Genomic DNA, 16,811 nt, shown 5'->3' on the forward strand with positions numbered 1-16,811 from the left:
AAAAGAGCATATGTTGAATGCAGGTGCCGTGGCACGGTAAAACGACAGATCGACTCGGTTATGTTCATTCTATTTGACACCACACCTAGATCTCTCCAGACCAAAGCCGATCCCACGCATTCTCGATGACTTCCGTCTGAAGCTTCTTCAAGAAGTCATTGAATAGTACGGGCTCTTCGCCATCCAACCTCAACATGCCATTCTTGACGCCCCGCCAGCCTTCGACGGGAAGCTTGACATAGTCGTGCCCGATGCCGTGGAAGTATCGGGCTTTTCCTGTTCCTTCGCCGCGCTTCATAGCGTCGCATTCTGTCTGACACTCTTCGCAAATCATACCCGTCTCAAAAGTGATGTACAAGTACGCCGAGCCATCTCCCCACCGCCGAAAGGGGCGGGCTGGGGAACAGAAGCCTCCGCACGTGTACCATGAGTCACTCAGCAAGTCTCCCTCGTCTTCATGGGAGTTGTCTTCCGACTCATGGTCATCTCCCTCCGTTATATGACTGACTTTTTGCTTCCCACCCGCTGAGTTATCGTCCTCTTGGGACCTGGTAAGTCGTGACAGTAGAGCAGAACCCACGATACGAGCGTAGCGGCGGAGCGTGTCGTCATTTCCCAACGCTCGACTTAGAAGCGCCAGCGCCTGTGTAAGTGTCCACACATACGTACCATCGTTCCATTTAATGTAATCACTCAGACCTTCGAAGCTTTCTTTGAACAATTTTTGCAGCGTTTCTTCGAATGTCGCCTTGGGCCCCATGACCCAGTACATGTAGGACAAGCCGATCCTGTACGATATAGTATCTATCGGGGATATGTGTGGGATATGTAGTGACAATGGGCGTTCCATGAGGCTGGAGAGAGACTGGAGGCGTTCGGCTTTGTAGATCGGATCCCTCGACTGCCGAAAGAGTTCTACCTGAACGTTTGTCATCAGAGTCAATGCCATACGCATCACCCACACTGGAGTGACAGATGTGATGGGGTAAACGAAGACCGTGTCATGGCTATCGAATACCTCGTTCAAGGTAGTCAGAGCCTTCTCGGCATCTTTGCAGGCCTCGAAGTACACGACTGCAAGATCTAGGCGAAGAGGTGTGTCGGCGTCGAGGTTGTCTAAGAAGGCAACCGCCTGTTCGTAAAACTCAACGATGAATTGTTTTTCGCCGGTTTGCACGGCAATGTCACAGAGTAGAGCAAGTCGATCTTCTCCTTCTGTCGCGTAGTTGGACGCCAACCAGGTGATCCTCTCCAAAAGGGTCCAGCTCCTCAAAGCCTTGATATAACCGGCTTGGTCCGCCTTTCGGTAGAAGACACTCAACTCTGCAACAAGATCGGATGCTGGGGTGATGCCATCGGGATCAGATTTCTTGGCCTCGGTGTAGTACTGAAGCGCCGAATCAAAGTTCTGCAATTCTGTTTGAGCTCTGGCGTACGTAGTACACACAGCACGCTTCAGATGCCCAGGAATCTCCTTTATCCAGAGCTGAGAGACTGCACCACCAGCGAACCGGTGAGCATCTTCGTTTTTCTTTGCTTGTAACAATATGTCACACAGAACAGAAGAAGCTCTGTACCACTCAGGATTACTTGGGTTGCAAAGCTGTAGAGCGGTTCTGCAAGTCTTCTCAGCCGGCTCCAAGTAGCCAGTCTTGAGAAGAACTTCAGCTGTCGCACGATGACCGCCTGCATCTGGAGTCACATCTTCTACGAAGAGACCCAAGATACCCAGGCTGGCCATAGCCTCATCAAAGACGACTTCTGTCTCATCGCATGTTTTGACATTTTCGAATTGGTCTGGAAAGTTGAGACGGCCTTGCTCCATCAGGAGGTTACCTTTACCAATCTTTTCGATACGTGTTAGTATGACCACGTCTCTTGTTTGTAGTTTCAATTGCCAAGTTGAGCATTGTGAGGGCGGATTGGGCCTTACCAATTGAATGATGCTCTGGAGACATTCCCATGCCTTCATAGCATCTTGTAAACTCAGTGACTGATACAATTCCTGAAGATAACCCTTGGCCAGGCCTAGACGAAAGGTGGCGGGTTCTTGTTCAACACGGCGCCACCATTCCGCTGCAAAATCACTGAGACTATCCTTGACTTCTGGAATTTTCACAAGCTTTGCCCAGTCTTGAATTCTGAGATCAGTGACGGTGGTTGAGGCGTAGCGATACGTCATTCCAGCCTTGCCCATCATCTTAGAAAACCCAGTCTTGTTGCTGAGTGCCTCGGCAAAAGCCTCAAGGACCTCAACCTGTTCCTGATGGGTATGTTGAGCGACCTGGATATTACTCCAGTGATGTAACAGAAATACAGCGCAATATTTCTGGAGGTTCTTGTCAACGTCCATCCGAGAAGGTTGAAACAGCTTCGTGCTGCTCAAAAAGATCCGACGGTGAGCTTCGGAGGAACCCCAACGCAATGTTGAGGGTGCGTGCGGGCCATCTGTGAAGTAACGCCTCATGGATCGTTCCTGAAACTTCACAGGAAGAGGTCCATCGTCGTATATCGTCATTGTCACCGCCATGCTGCTTCAAGTCTTGGACCATTGTGATTTTACTAGCTTGCGCCTTTGCTCGTAATTCGGCGTCGTAGCCTGTGTCTGCTACTTTGAGAAATTTTGACGTGAATTCAGGTATGTCTTCAAGGCTGAAGTCTGCTGCCTGTGATAGATGCCTCAGAAGAGACTGAACCTCATTTAATGTCAGTCTTCGTTTAGAGAAAGCTATCCAATGAAGTATCGAGGCAGCAATCTGTTGGTGACTGATCGGCGTGCGGCGGCGACAATCTGATAATAAGCCTTCGTAGATGTCATTCAGGTCATCAGGCTTATTCTGATTAAGTGCCTTCAATACGGCGCCCTCGCGGCCAAGACTGTCCAGTTTGGTGAGCATGTGTTCCGCATATAGCATGTCTACCGCGAAACGTCAGCATGTTCGAATCAAAAAGCCAAGTGACCACTTACTTGGTGACGTTTCCTCCACCGCAACGGCAACCCGCTGCTTAACGTATCGGGAGAATTTCTTCAAGCAACCAAGGGAATTGATACGATGCCATATCAACACCTTAAAGTCTTGTCGCTGCTTGTCTTTGGTGGCTTCAATTTGAAGCAGTCTGATGTCCTTCGGAAAGTCTTCCAAGCGTTCAGGTCTAGAGGTAACCACTAGCGACATTCTCAGCCTTTTCTCTGTGACGAACATGGACAGAAACTCCTTGAAGGCATTCCAATCGCGCATCTCATCCAATCCGTCGAGCACGATAAAGAGATTGAACTTGGAGTTTTGCTCGAAGAGAGGCTTGAGCAAAAAGATTGCAAGGTGTTGCCAAAGGCGGTTGTTGATGTTGATGTCATCTCTCGCAAGCTGTGCTTTCAGCTTTTCACAGGCAGCATTGCTAGTCTCTGCAATCTGGATGACAATTGATACCATGCAGCTGAGAAAAGAACAGAACACATCGTCTTCCTCACGAAAGTAGAAGTGAACGACACAGGTGTGTCCCGTTTCATCCTCTCTGGCCCTTTCTTCGAGCTTGTCGTAAAGGGCCACTGCCAGATGACTCTTTCCAATACCAGGCTGGCCAGTAATTGCAAAAACGGGGCGTTCTCCGTCCTTCATTGCCAACCAATCATTCCAGCTTGGCTCTGAAAATACCCAGTTGCAAAAGTCTGGCAGAAGTGTTTCCCTCAGGGCTTTAAATTCCTCCTCGATGTTTCGTCCTAACCCTGGTATAAAATATCGAATGGCCCTGGCAGATAGTGTTTTGTCTCCTGATTCTTGAGCGTCCTGGACGCTCTTTACAGACGATGCGCTGCCTAGCAGGTCACTGTTCGCCTGGCTTTCTTCCGTTTGTCCTCCAAATAACTTGAGTAACTTGGCGACATCGTTCTTAATGTTCTCGGTGTTCTCGTTGATGCTGTCCATAGTGTTTTCGAACCTCTCTAGCATCTGGGTATGAGATCGTTGGTTTTCATCCAACAGTGTGGTCATCTTGAGCGTTTCCTCAGAGTTTCCGAGAATAGCAAACTCCGTGGCTTGTTGGAGATGACCCAATTTCTTGTTCATGAGGGCTCTTGCTCCCCCAAGCTCACTATCTTCTCCCTGAAAGAGGTTGGTGATCCATTTTTTGAAACGACCAAGCTCAATGTACTTGTGCGCGAAGCCGCACATGTTGAGAAGCGAGGTAAATACCTCCATCAGGCAGTTTTGATAGGCCTTTTTCTGGGGAAGTCGTGACTCGAGAATGCTGATACGTTGAAGAAAGCTATTCATGTCTTCGAAGAAAACAATGACAATGTCGTAGTCCGCTGAGACCGAACGACAGGCCTGTAGTATGTAGGTCAAGGCCGTCCCAATAGTCGCGGCCGGGGGAAACGCTGGAGAAGCTGCCTCGATGATCTGGTTGGCGCCCTTTTCCACGTAGTCCAGGTTGGAGGCAAGGAGGGTTCTCAGGCGGTCAATCTTGCCCTTGTCGTGCCTGAACTTGTGGAATTTGTTCATTTGTTCCGTTCCGAAGTCGAGCATGCTCTGAACGTTGTCGAATTTGCGTTCCAGGCTGAACCCGACAATGCCCTGATAGCCTTTCAAGGCTTCCTGCCAGAGGTCTTTGACATCGCGGTCGTCAGTTGACAGCTGTTTCTCGACGTCAGATAACGGTTTCTTTTCGGCACTTGGCATGGTCATCGTCGCGCGAGTCTCGTTTCAGTGGGATGGATGGTGTAGTTTCGAGGGGGCTTCCCGGCTGCGTGCTGGCATATCAGTTGTGGCCGTCAGACCAGATCAATGTAAGTTTAGAGAACCGCCGCTGAGAGATATGGACAGACATTTGCTCCATTTGTTTATGCTGACACTTGGCGTGATGCCGAGCGCTAATTACCAGCTCGTGCCGGACAAAAGATCTTTTGGGGGTCCATTTCGTGGGACGACAACCAACCCCCGATTGTCAGCCCATGCAGGGTTTGACTCCACTGCACAGGAATGATCTGGTCTGCGTCATATTCCACATCTAGACAGAAGTAGGGGCACAAGGAGCAGACGGAGCATCTCGCCAACGTCAAATTTCCTGTCAGGGGCACGAGTTTATTCAAAATTCCATTGAATTGTCATCAAAGGCCAGTGCCGTAGCAGGCTGGATAGGTATCAAAAGCCAACTACATGCGATCATCCTCACTCACTCAAGCTCAGTCTTCTGAACTCAAGCTTCTAAATGCAAATTCGCTTCGCTTACACGCCTCTGTTCATCCGCATCACACATCTTTTCCAACCCATGAAGCCTCCTAAGCAGACTCCTTGCGGACGTGGTTGTACGGGTCGTTGGTGTTGGTCGTCTCGATCTGGACCTGGGCGGGCACCTTGGTGTCGCTGGCGTTGTCGTGGACGAGGTTCTTGTCGGTGTCGTAGTCGGTGACACCAAAGAGCTTGTCCATGTGCTCGAGGGAGACACCCTTGGTCTCGGGGACGAAGAACCAGACGAAGAAGAACATGGAGAAACAGAAGCTGCCGAAGATGAGGTAGGTTCTGGATGGCGTTAGTATCTGACCTCTCATATCAGGATGGGATCATCACTTACCCGTAACCGTGAGAGCCCGCGGTGGCCAGCATGTTGGGAACAGTGCGGGAGACGATCAGGTTGAACAGCCACTGAGTGGCAGCAGCAAGGGCGACGTTGAGGGAACGAAGACGAGCAGTGGGGATTTCAGAGGCGTAAATCCAGCAGGCAGGACCCCAACCAAATTGGAAGAATGCAGCGAAGAGGAAGATAGCCACCAGTGCCATGTATCCGGCACCCGGGACCGGTTCTCCCTCAATGGGCGGTGAGATACGGACGTAGAGACCGATGTAGAACATGCAGAGGCCTTGGGCGATGGATGTCCAGAGCAGCGAGCGGCGACGACCAAGAGAGTCGGCCATAAAGAGGAGGAAGCAGATGCAAGCCAAAACTTTGACGATACCGTAGACACCGGTGGACAGCAGAGGGGTGGAGCGTCCAGAGATACCGAGACCCTTGAAGATGGTCGGGGCGTAGGTGTTGATGGCGTTGGTACCGGTCATTTGCTGGCAGATCATCAAGAAGATGGAAATGAGAGCGCGGTTTCGGTTGCCCTTGATGGTCCACATCTCCTTCTGCATGTTCATGAAGGTAGCCTCGCCGATGAGCTCTCTCTCGTGCTGCAGCTGGTCGACGATCTCTTGGAATTCTTGCTCGAGGTAAGGGTGTGTCTCAGGCAGGTTGCGGAGAACCGACAGGATCTTCTTGGACTCCTCCCACCTATCCTTGCGGGCAAGCCATCTAGGAGACTCATTGCAGAAGAGCATGCAGACGAGAAGCAAAAGACTTGGCAGGCCTTGGATGGCTAGAGGGAAAACGTATTGACTCTTGCCGCTGAGGTTGACCTCGGCACCGTACTGAATAACAAATGGGTCAGTAATGCTGTGTGACCTGATCGCAATGATTGAGCGGTACTCACGTTAATCCAGAAAGCAATCATTCCACCAGTGACGATAAAGAGTTGGTACATTCCGGTCAAAAGACCACGAATGGCACGAGGGGCGTTTTCAGAGACGTAAAGCGGGTTGATACTGGAGGCAGCGCCGACACCGAGACCGGAGATGAAGCGACCGACGAAGATGGGAGCGAGTTTACCGAGAGAAGCAGCTTGCATGGCAACACCGACGAGGATGACGGCGGCAACAGAGACGAGACACCACTTGCGACCGAACTTGTCGGTGAGCTGGGCAGCAGCGAGGGCACCAACCAAACAGCCGGCCTGGAGGGTAGAGACGATGTTGCCCGTCAGGTTGGCGGTGTCGACCTTGGATGCGTTCTCCAAACCGTAGTCACTGTAGATGAATGTTAGCTACTTGTATGAAAAGACCCCCAGCCAGATGCGTCCGCTTACTTCATGAATGGCTTCATGACGACGACACCACCAATGACGGAACTGTCCCAACCGAAGGACATGGCACCGAAACAGGCGGATGCGGCGAGCGCGAACACTCTCCAGCCGTAGATCTCGGCGGGATCGTTCTGCATCGCCTCGTTCTTGACGATCTTCTTGAGAAGACCCTGCATAGTCGACATTTTGGCGGTTGTTTCCTCTGCAACAAGCCAGGCTCTGGCGGATCGGTGTTGCTACTGAGGAGAAAAGGTCGATCGAATACTCGACACCCGTTCGTGATTGAGCCTCTACAAGCCGAGAAGGTCGAGGGGCGCGAGGAGATGGTGGTGAAGGGACGAAGCGGCGAAGAGAGAGGGGACAGCGGATGTGAGGAGCGCGAGATGGCCGCCTTGATATATCGAGAAGCCAGGTCGGTGTTTTCCTTGCTGATCCAAAGTCTCCTCCTCCCCCAGTGTAACCGGGGACCCCTCACAGCTCTAAGCTACCTAGTCAGCAATTTGCCATCCCACCTCACGTTGGATGCGACAGAGGTTCTCCGACGGTACATTGTGTGCGTGAGGAGTACATCTCCGTCCGGAGCAATGGTCACAATCGTTCCTGTGCGTCTCCTCGCCGAGACCCCTGCTCCGTGCCTCTGGTTGGTCTTGTCCGCCCTCCAGCCATCCTTCAATGGAAGCTAGCTGTGCCTCTGGAAACCCCAGAGAATCGAGCCTCACTGAGTACCAAGACGGACGGTGAATTATCCATGGGATTTTCCACCATTCACAAGAGGCAGGAGGACAGCCCGAGGACGCTGGGCCGATGGGGGCGGCAGAGTAACGTCTTGGCTTGGGAAGTCGGTTTTGCGATCAGCCGACCAGGTGGTATAATTGGAGGCTTCGGGGAAGGCGTGGGACATGGCAAGCGGTTTCTGGGGGTGTGCGGTGTAGTGGTGGTCTCCTGTTCTGTTGGGCGGTCGTGGCGGCCGGATGGGATGCATCGACAAGCATGGCCGCGGCCAGGCTAGTCTCAGAGGCTGGGCTGGGCAAGCTAAGGTAGCCGGATGGCACTTCAGTCAGATGCAGACACAAGATGGCAGGCCATGTGGAAGGAGCCAAGGGATCAACATGGGCACGAATAACGCATCGCAGTCTGAGCAACAAGCAAACGGCGATCCGTATGTATGTAGACCTTGACGGCGCAGACCAAGACCCTGTCTGGCGGTTCGTCGTATCCGTGGTACCTGGTTTAAAGTTGCCGGCAAAAGACGTTCGTGAGGAGATTGGAGATTGAAGTGAGAGGCCGGCTGTATGTGGGATAGCTGTCAAGCATCTAGATGATGGATCGGTGATGGCAGGCGGCAAGTTGGCTGCAGAACGGTCTCCATGTACAAACTAGCAGTCAAGCTTAACAGCAATAGACGTGACTATCTGGGGCAGCTCTGGGGACTCTATGGGGCCCCGGGTGCCCCAGATTACGAGGGGCGCACGGCGGGGGAGAGAAATGAGAGTTGAGAGGGCGCATGTGAGCTGACGGGAGACACCAAGACGAGTGACTGAGTGACTGAGGAATGAATGGGTCTTCTTCCCCAGGATCACTGATGGATGTGGCCATTCATTTTGCGGCATGGACCGCCGAGTATGAGCCGTTCCCTGCGATGAAGGCGGCGCGTGATTTGCTGGGGTTTGCGGCCGGGTGTGTGGTTTCAATCACGAATTTAGGCTGCTGGTGGGGGTGGAGAAGGAGACGCAGAGGAGGAGACGAGGCAAAATGGCAAAGAGCAGGGGTTTGCAGGGTTGAACAGGTTGGTGAATGGATGAAGGCAGGGGAGGACAGGTTAGTGTGCTGAACTGAGTTTAGGCCGTATGTATCGTCATGGATGGGACATGTATGCGCCGACAGTCAAACAGGGGACTTTTTGGGAATGGGACGATGACAACGATGAGTGCTGGTTGAAATGAAAGCTCCGAGCTGAGACTCTGGAAAGAATCATAACAGTGAGTCTCTCTAGGACACAGACGACAATGTACATCAAATCACAGCTTTCCGCCTGGAAGACTAGTCCACATATCGACCGATCCCGTCCGGTGGATTGTGCGGAGAACGGGCGCAGGTGAGAGGATTGAGTACCTACATGTGGGATGGAGAGGATGGAGAATTGTTGGAGATCGCGGGGGTGCAAATGAGGGGATGGGGACGGGACAAGGGGGTTGTTAGTATGTATGCACCACCGTGCCAACTGGGGACGAACACCAGCTGTTCGTTCGTACATGTACAAGACCTGGAAGCGAGAGACAGACAAGAAGACGCTACATCTTTGTTCTCAATCTGTCGATGTCGATGAGCGCTTGACTGAATGTATCGACGGTGTCCAACACTCTAGTCTATTCTGGTCTTGTGCGGCCCTTCGTCGAACACGAGTGTCAACCTAAAGTGCGACTCAAAACTCGCCGTTCAGGGCTTTTTGGATGACAGGTCAGCCACGCAAAACTGTCAGTCCCTGAATCGAGGAATCCCCAGACGCCAAAGACGGTGTGCCAAACATCCCTAACCCCAAGCCATCCAACCGTGTTCCAACCACCACCACCCCGACTTCGTGGCGATGAACCAAAAGTCTTGGCCTTGCTCTCGATTTGACGGAAAAATTCATTTGCGCCGCTGACCTGAAGAACTGGATCTCCCCTAGTCTTGTTTGGCATTCACGAACCGAACACATTCCCAAAGCTTCATTCGTATCTCGGCGCCTTCGAAATCAAATTGTCCAGATTGATCTTGTCTCTTTATTCGTCGAGCTAGTCCACGTATACTCAAGCACAAATGAGGCATACAGGGCGCTAGCGAGACATGCACCCAACTCGGCCAACATCATGCGATGCCACATACCACACTGCTCTGCTTCCGGACCCGAGTCCTCGGGCCCTGTCAACAACCGTGCTTGCCTGCCAGACATCTTGCACCGCCTGTGTTGGCGCGCTCCCAACTGCTGATGGTCGTACCGGGGAAACAGTGCGCACTAGTCGATGTCTGTGCCGCATAGCTGGTGACCGACTGTTTGGGCGCGAATGCGCGTTTGTCGCGTCGCTCTCAGCTTGCGCAAACAGACATCCTCAAGATCACGAGACGCGGAATCAAAGAGATCCTTCCCAGGCACGGCCTGTTCTTCCAAGCCATCGCCTAAGTCTTGTGTATTGATAGGACGGAAGAATTACTGTTATTCAAGACTTGACGTTGAAAAGCCATGCAAGCCACCAGAGCCTCTACGCGCCAACCCGCCACGCCTCTTGTCTCTGGAGCTTCGCTGTGCCAACTGTCTTGGTCGATCGAAAGGTTGCATTCTTGGGGTTAAGGCCGCACCCTCCTTCATCAAGTGTTGGGGCCTGGAAGCCTTCCAGCTTGGCGGTGTTGTCTCTCTTCTACTCTCCCTCAGCCCGGCGTCCTGATGAGCCAGGGTTCTGTCAAACCAGCTGCATGGTCTGCAAGGCCCCGAGAATTTTCAAGAAGGGTTAGCGAAACTCGCAGAGTTCCTGTCAGACGTCAAGGCTGTAGCCGTACAGAAAGTTCTCTTTCGCAACATCTTGATTCAAAGGACTCTGCGATATGGAGCCCAGACAAGCCAACAACCTCTTCATGAAATCTTTTCTTGGTTTTGTCATGCACCGGTCTCTGAATCTCATGGAATGACAAGCAGAATATCTCCTTACCAGGGAATCAGTTCAAATGTACGTATTTCGGGGACAAACCTTAGAACCGGGCAGTTTAGTCTGCCAAAGTCTCCCACTTTTCTTCAGCAATGCTCATCACCAACATTTCCCAAAGTGCTAACGTTTCCAGGGATTCCGATGAATCCTGTCGTCTATACTCCATGTTATTGTGAGACAGGCGAAATACTCTTCCCGCAAACCTCTCGATGCGCTTCACGGCGATGGCGTATCCCTCTTCGAGCTTTCGACTGCACATATCAACGGTGGTGACCATCGAAAGTATCCGCGTGTAGGCTAACGCGACATGTAATATACATGCCACGGGTCTTTCGAATCACCCAAACCGATATCACAACGATCGATCCCAGTCGACAGAGAAGGACAGTAGGAATCTGATGACAGAAATCTGATGACAGCAATCAATATTGGATGCAACCGCAGTCGGTAGGCCCGATGTTTCGCATTGTCTGCTACGCTCAACAGCTTCAAGATAGCCACCAGCACTCTGGTCGAGATTCGAGGAAGGGTTGTGCAATTGTCTTCGAATACTTTGCTTTAAAGACCATTACGTGGGCCAGCATCTCACGTCCTCACCTGTCTGGCGGAGGGTCGGTGGAAGATCTCAGGGCACATCAACACAATCTTGAGCCTCCCGGGCGACCCCTATACTCAGTACCTGCTCTCAAATTCTCTTTCTCAATACTTCATCCTCTATTTTCAAATCCAAAGGTCATGAAATTGATCGAATCGACTACTGATTGTAGAATTGTATGTAAGGTATATGATGCCGCTGCACAGGCGAGTTGACCCCGACACGGCCGTCTCACGTGCAACATCCCCACGTCGAATAGCTGGGGGATCTTGTGTTCAATATTTGAGTTGAGGGTCCTGGTGATTGGCTGCTCTCAATCTCACCAACGCAGATGACCATCCTTTGCCTCTTAAATCCGAGATGGGTCTCCTCTCCAGAACATCGATGACGGGGAGAAGAAGCCGATCACCCAGTCCAGTGACCATCTACACCATCCTCCATAGCCCAAGTTGCAGTGGCCGACGTCCAATGTCGCGTGAGATTGTTATCTTGGCCTGATTAGACCGCCGTTCTGCCGAGTCTGGCTCCATCCGCAGTGCCGAAGTCCCATCGCGCGTTTCGACGAGATGATGAACCGATAAGATAGCTCATCCAACAAATCCACCAAACCGGACCCCATCCCGATGCAAAATCGTGCCAAGAGACCAGTGAAAAAAACTCACACCGTCACGCTCGGCAAACATCCATCTCATTGGCGGACTCGGCTGTCGATGAAGCGCAACCATTCCATGCCGCACATCTTCTCCAAAACTTCAAGCCAAGAACACGGTATCAGATTTCCCCGTTGCGCAAGCTCCAGACGCGCCCCGAAGGACCCATGAAGTCTTGGCAAAACATCCCCAGAAAACGACCAGAAGCGCTGGCGACCCCCAAAATCCGATCAGCCATCGCCTGCAGCTCGGTATCCGCAGCCCGACAGCACACCTCTCCCACATTCCTTGGCTGCCACCACCGCAACCCGCGCCGTGCAGCCTAGTGAACGGGGAGAGATTTCTCCTGTTGCCAAGCCTCCTCAGCATCCATCCCGCATGCCAAGAACGCCAATATAAAACAACGTGGTTAGAATTCGGCGCGACGGGAAGAGGTGTGAGTGAATGCAACTTGGGGCTGGAAGCTTGGCAATTCGGAAAAAGACTTGAATAAATGTGCCGCACGGAAAAAAGTCACCACGGAAAACGCACATTAAACTTCTTCAACGTGATTTTTGTATTCTGAGTCATTATATCTCAAAGACTTATCTTGACCTCATTATCTCTCATAATCCACCAAAATATACTAAGATATATGAAATATGTATAAGAAGCAGTGACTGGTGAGACTCGATCGTCTCATCACATGGATTGTCCATAAACAGAGGAGTTGCCCATCAGATGCGCCCTCAATCTTCCGTCCTCAAGGTCCTCATTCCGGAATCCCTCAGGCCATCTCTCTAATGGGCAAATCCCTCTCTAAGTTCTTTCTCTCTCTGTCTCTATATGAGTATTTAAGAGAGGGTCTTGGCGGCCCAGCCAAGACGGTTGGAGGCACCATCGAAGACAACGAAGGCAGCCTTGAGGGCGACATCACCGAAGATGTTGATGCCAATGCCGGAGGAGCTCTGCAGGCCACCGAAGCAAGTGCTGGTGCTGACGGGAGCGTAGTTCATGTAGCTGGCGGGGATGGTGACGCGGGCAGAGCCGACGCCGAAGGTGAAGGAGGGGACGGTGGCGGAGCAGGGGAAGGTGTAGCCTCCCTGGGAAGAGTCGTACTTGGCGCCGGAGATCTTGGCGTAGTAGGCAGTGACGACGGACTGGGGGAGGAGGAGGAGGGTGGTTCCGGTGTCAGCGATGCCGTTGAGGGAGGTGGAGGTGAAGCTGGCGGAGCCGACAGAGTAGCCGGAGGAGGTGAACTGCCACCAGCCGTCGGAGTTGTCGATGCTGACGTAGGTAATGGCGCCGGTGTAGGCAGAGGAGTCGATGTAGCCGAAGTTGTACTTGCCGGCTGATGTGGATGTCAATACATGTTCACTCTTCTCACTCACGAGTGTGATGTGAGACGGGATGTGATAGACTTACGGGTGTTGTGCTTCAGGTCAGCAGTGAAGAGGTAAGCATCCAGCTTGGACTTGGCAGTCTCAAAGAAGGTCTTCTGCTGGGTGGGGGAGACGGTGTTGATGGAGCTGAAGCCGAGACCCAGGAGACCGTCCAGGTCGCTCTCCTCGGAGAAGGAAGAAGAAACCTTGGAGGCGGCCTCGACAGCCTGGCCGGTGACGGACAAGCCGCCGACGGAGACGGTGTCCTTGTAGACGATACCGCTGGAGCTGGAGCCGTCGCCGTAGGAGATGGACCAGGTGGCGCCGCTGAGGCGGGAGGCGGTGCTGGACTTGCTGGGGTCGTAGACGGTCTGGCCGTTGCGCTGGCTGGACGGGGTGGAGGTGGAGAAGACCCAGAGATCGGAAGATCCGGTGTCGAAGTCGAGGGTGAGGGTCTGGGCCGGGGTGCCGATCTGGACGGGGCTCAGGTACTCGACATCGTAGTCCTGGGGGGTGGCGGCGACACTGCCGGTAGCGCGCTTGGTGGCACCGGTGGAGGTGATGTTGGCGACGACGCGGGAGAGGTCCTCGGGAAGAGCCTTGCCGTACTTGCGGTAGGCCTTGGCGAGGGCCAAGGGACCGTTGCGGACGTAGCGAGGGTTCTTGATCTGGTCGACGGTGAAGCGCTTCTCGTTGGCGTTGTTGGTGGGCGCTCCAATGACGGAGGAGGCCAGAGCCAGACCGGCGGTGAGGGCGGTGATGAGAGTCATCTTGACAGACAAGAGGCGGAGCGAGAGACCTGAGGAGGAAGAGGACGGGGAGAGGCAGGAGATGAGAAGATGAGGATGAGGATCGAGGACGGGAGTGAGCCGATGAGGATGAAGAGGAAAAAAGACCAGATGAACGGGGAGATCAACAGAGCCTTATATCCTCATGTTCGACTCCACGATAGAGATCGCCGCCGTGTGTGTTGTTGTGGGAGGAACCCACTCCGGTCGATAGGTAAATCGCAATATCACTCGGAGTCGACCAGCGTTCACGAGGCTCGATAACGCCAAGAGGTGCCAACAAGGGATCGTCAAGTCAAGCTTTCAAGGTGACCGGCACAAGATAGCCGGGAGTTGAATACCACCTTCCAAGAGGGAGCATCGTGCCCATAGTGTCATATCCAGGCTGCCTGTCGCAACTCCATGGACTGTCACCGAAAGGGGGCCACTAGATATGCATCGTGATTCGAGAAGAGGATATGGGCCAGCTTAGATGAGTAGAGAGGTAGTTCAAACAGGAAGGAAAATAAGGACAGCTGCGGCGACCATTAAACGAGCCAAGTCGGACTGACTAGCCATGGTCCATCGGGGGACGCCAAACCAGGGACCTTGACGTAGCTCCATTCCTCCCGAAGAGCCAATTGCAACAACAGCCAGCCTATTCCCGGCTTCTCTGAAGGGGTGGGATGGGAGGAGAAGAGGACTCAAGGGGAGGAGGGTTGGAGGGGTGGGATGGATCATGGGTGAGTGATGTGGTGCAAGGGTGGGCAGAGCGGAACAACAAGATGGTGGTGGTGGTGGTGGGCGCAACCTTGGGCCTAAGCTTTTTCACAAGTTCCCAGCAGCGGGAAACTAGATGAAAAAGAGGCAGGTCGAATTCCCCAGCCAGACCAAACCGCGGCTCTCCGTTCGTCCAAGGCGGGAGATGAGATGAAAAAAGCACAGCGCACGACTGGAGCAGCTGATGATGGGGCCGAGGGCGGGGGAGACGAATGGATTCACTCAGCCATGCATCTCGCAACCAGCCAATGCCAACGCCGGACGGGACCCCTTTTCCTCTCTTCGACAGATAGATCCTTGATCGTCTCTGCCATGTTCCCAGCGCATCTCGCGACAGCCCCGGACCGGTGCTCGAGTCGAACAGACAAGTCTGAGTGCTCGCTCATACTCATACGGATTACGGATACGCAGTACGTAGATGAAGAAGGAAAATAAAAGCACCTACCTACTCGGGACATGGCTCCGGGAGTCGCCAGCCCAAAACCGCACATGGGGCTCCGAGCTGGAACCAGGCCCAACCATGTTTCCCATTGTTAATCGCCAATAACTGAACACAACAGCTGCAGACTGGCATGGCAGATCCCCCGTTCACTTCGCTTTGCCAATTCGCCTCGGCACATGGAAACAAGCTTTACCGCCAAGTCCCCACCCACAGTCCCGTATGCGAGCAAAGACTTGGAATTGCAACTCCAACCCTCCGCCAGCCCTCCGCCAAGTCTGGGGCCGCCCAGGCACGAGATCGAGGCCAAGACGGGAAGGAAGGCAAGGCGGACTGGGGTGCTTCTGCTGATGGTGGTGGTGCAGGTGATGGAAGACGGCGAGATGCGCGCGATGTGGGAGAAGGGATGGATTGCATGCGAGAGACATAGTCACAGACAGACACAGACAGAGCCCGCCCTCTTGCATGCGATGCGCTGCGCTGATGAGATGTCTGGGGGCCTGGACCCAAGTCTCCGTCGTCTCTTCTCTGCGTCAAACACCGGATCCCAAAGAAGCGGAATTGTTCGGCTGTCGTTGCCATCTTGGCGATACGTATGGCCATGAGCTGCCCTGCTCTCATGACGTGCTGGCGGCTGCACCGGCCTGGACCCTGCCCTCCGTCGCATTCAACTCAATACAAGGACCTTCTTCGCGCGTATTATTTGGGGCTGGATGGAGGAGGGATTCATCATTCGGGAAGCTGGGCTGGGTTGCTTTTGCAAAAGTTCGTCCATGTCGTGCCATCGCTCGCACGAGCTGATATTCTGCCCGCGACTCCATGACGGAACATTTCACAAACCTTCGTGACCTTCTCTCTTTCCCGATTGATCTCGTCGCTCCGTCGGTGCGCTGACTTTGCGGATGAGGGGGTGAATCGTGATTTGTTTGAGCTTCCTCAATCGTGCTGGGCGTTTCTTCGAGAAGACTGCCGAGTCAGCCGGTCTCCATGTTTTCTCAAGATAAGGCTCAAGAAGGTACTAGTCGTGTGCTCATCAGTTGAACAAGCGCCAGCCACACAGACTGGTGCAGACCAACAAGTACAGTCCAGTCCAGTCAGTCAGTCCCATTGGATGTTGCAATCTAGACAGTGGCAAGAAACTCTCTCCTCGGGCCCTCAGTCAGAGTCAGTCAGTCTCCTCTCTGCCGACCGCGCGATAAGGACCGTTGGGCGCGGAAAACCCCCGAATAAGCATGATTGAATTAAGATTGCACCGTCGGAGCTCTCTCAGCTCCCCCGACACGGGTCTCCCCTGATCCAATGCTTCCTCACGGCGCAGTAAGGTGCCTGACCCTTGGGGTTCAAATTCAATTACGTACCGTAGACGCCGTTAGGTAATTGCCTGGTCGATTGATTATCGCGGCCCACAACCGCTGAGCAGACCATTGGGGATGTTTGCCCATCGCGGCAAAGCGGAGTGGGCCTTCCTTGGGTCGTTGCCCGTGCCTGTTTGGTGGTGTTGTTTGTTGACTTTCCATCTTTGGGTTATTGATGTTCTTCATCATTGTGGTGGTTGCGGCTGTCATCTGAACTCGACGAGACTCTGCGCTTCTTCCCCAAATCCCGACCGCCGTACCCGAGGTCTGAGGTCATTGCTCTTGAATC

The 16,811-nt window shown here is 53.3% G+C and overlaps 3 protein-coding genes across 3 annotated transcripts; all 3 read right to left on the reverse strand.

Annotated features, from left to right (window-relative positions):
* Positions 1-85: 85 nt before the first annotated feature.
* On the reverse strand, positions 86-4,682 carry CGCS363_v010369 (uncharacterized protein; the record flags this gene model as incomplete). Its single annotated transcript, XM_036642218.1, has 4 exons — positions 86-1,846; positions 1,934-2,263; positions 2,370-2,917; positions 2,969-4,682. 4 exons carry the CDS (start codon positions 4,680-4,682, stop codon positions 86-88), a joined length of 4,353 nt encoding a protein of 1,450 aa, XP_036492005.1.
* A 593-nt stretch (positions 4,683-5,275) lies between these two features.
* qutD-0 (putative quinate permease) lies at positions 5,276-7,080 on the reverse strand (the record flags this gene model as incomplete). Its single annotated transcript, XM_036642219.1, has 4 exons — positions 5,276-5,516; positions 5,569-6,404; positions 6,467-6,839; positions 6,899-7,080. The coding sequence occupies 4 exons, from the start codon at positions 7,078-7,080 to the stop codon at positions 5,276-5,278; spliced, it is 1,632 nt and encodes a 543-aa protein (XP_036491409.1).
* Positions 7,081-12,653: 5,573 nt separating this feature from the next.
* On the reverse strand, positions 12,654-13,951 carry EAPA-0 (Endothiapepsin; the record flags this gene model as incomplete). Its single annotated transcript, XM_036642220.1, has 2 exons — positions 12,654-13,150; positions 13,225-13,951. The coding sequence occupies 2 exons, from the start codon at positions 13,949-13,951 to the stop codon at positions 12,654-12,656; spliced, it is 1,224 nt and encodes a 407-aa protein (XP_036491326.1).
* Positions 13,952-16,811: the final 2,860 nt, after the last annotated feature.

The sequence above is a fragment of the Colletotrichum siamense genome (genome assembly GCF_013390195.1).
Source record: "Colletotrichum siamense strain Cg363 chromosome Unknown KSG_Cg363_contig07, whole genome shotgun sequence".
Classification (NCBI taxonomy): domain Eukaryota; kingdom Fungi; phylum Ascomycota; class Sordariomycetes; order Glomerellales; family Glomerellaceae; genus Colletotrichum; species Colletotrichum siamense.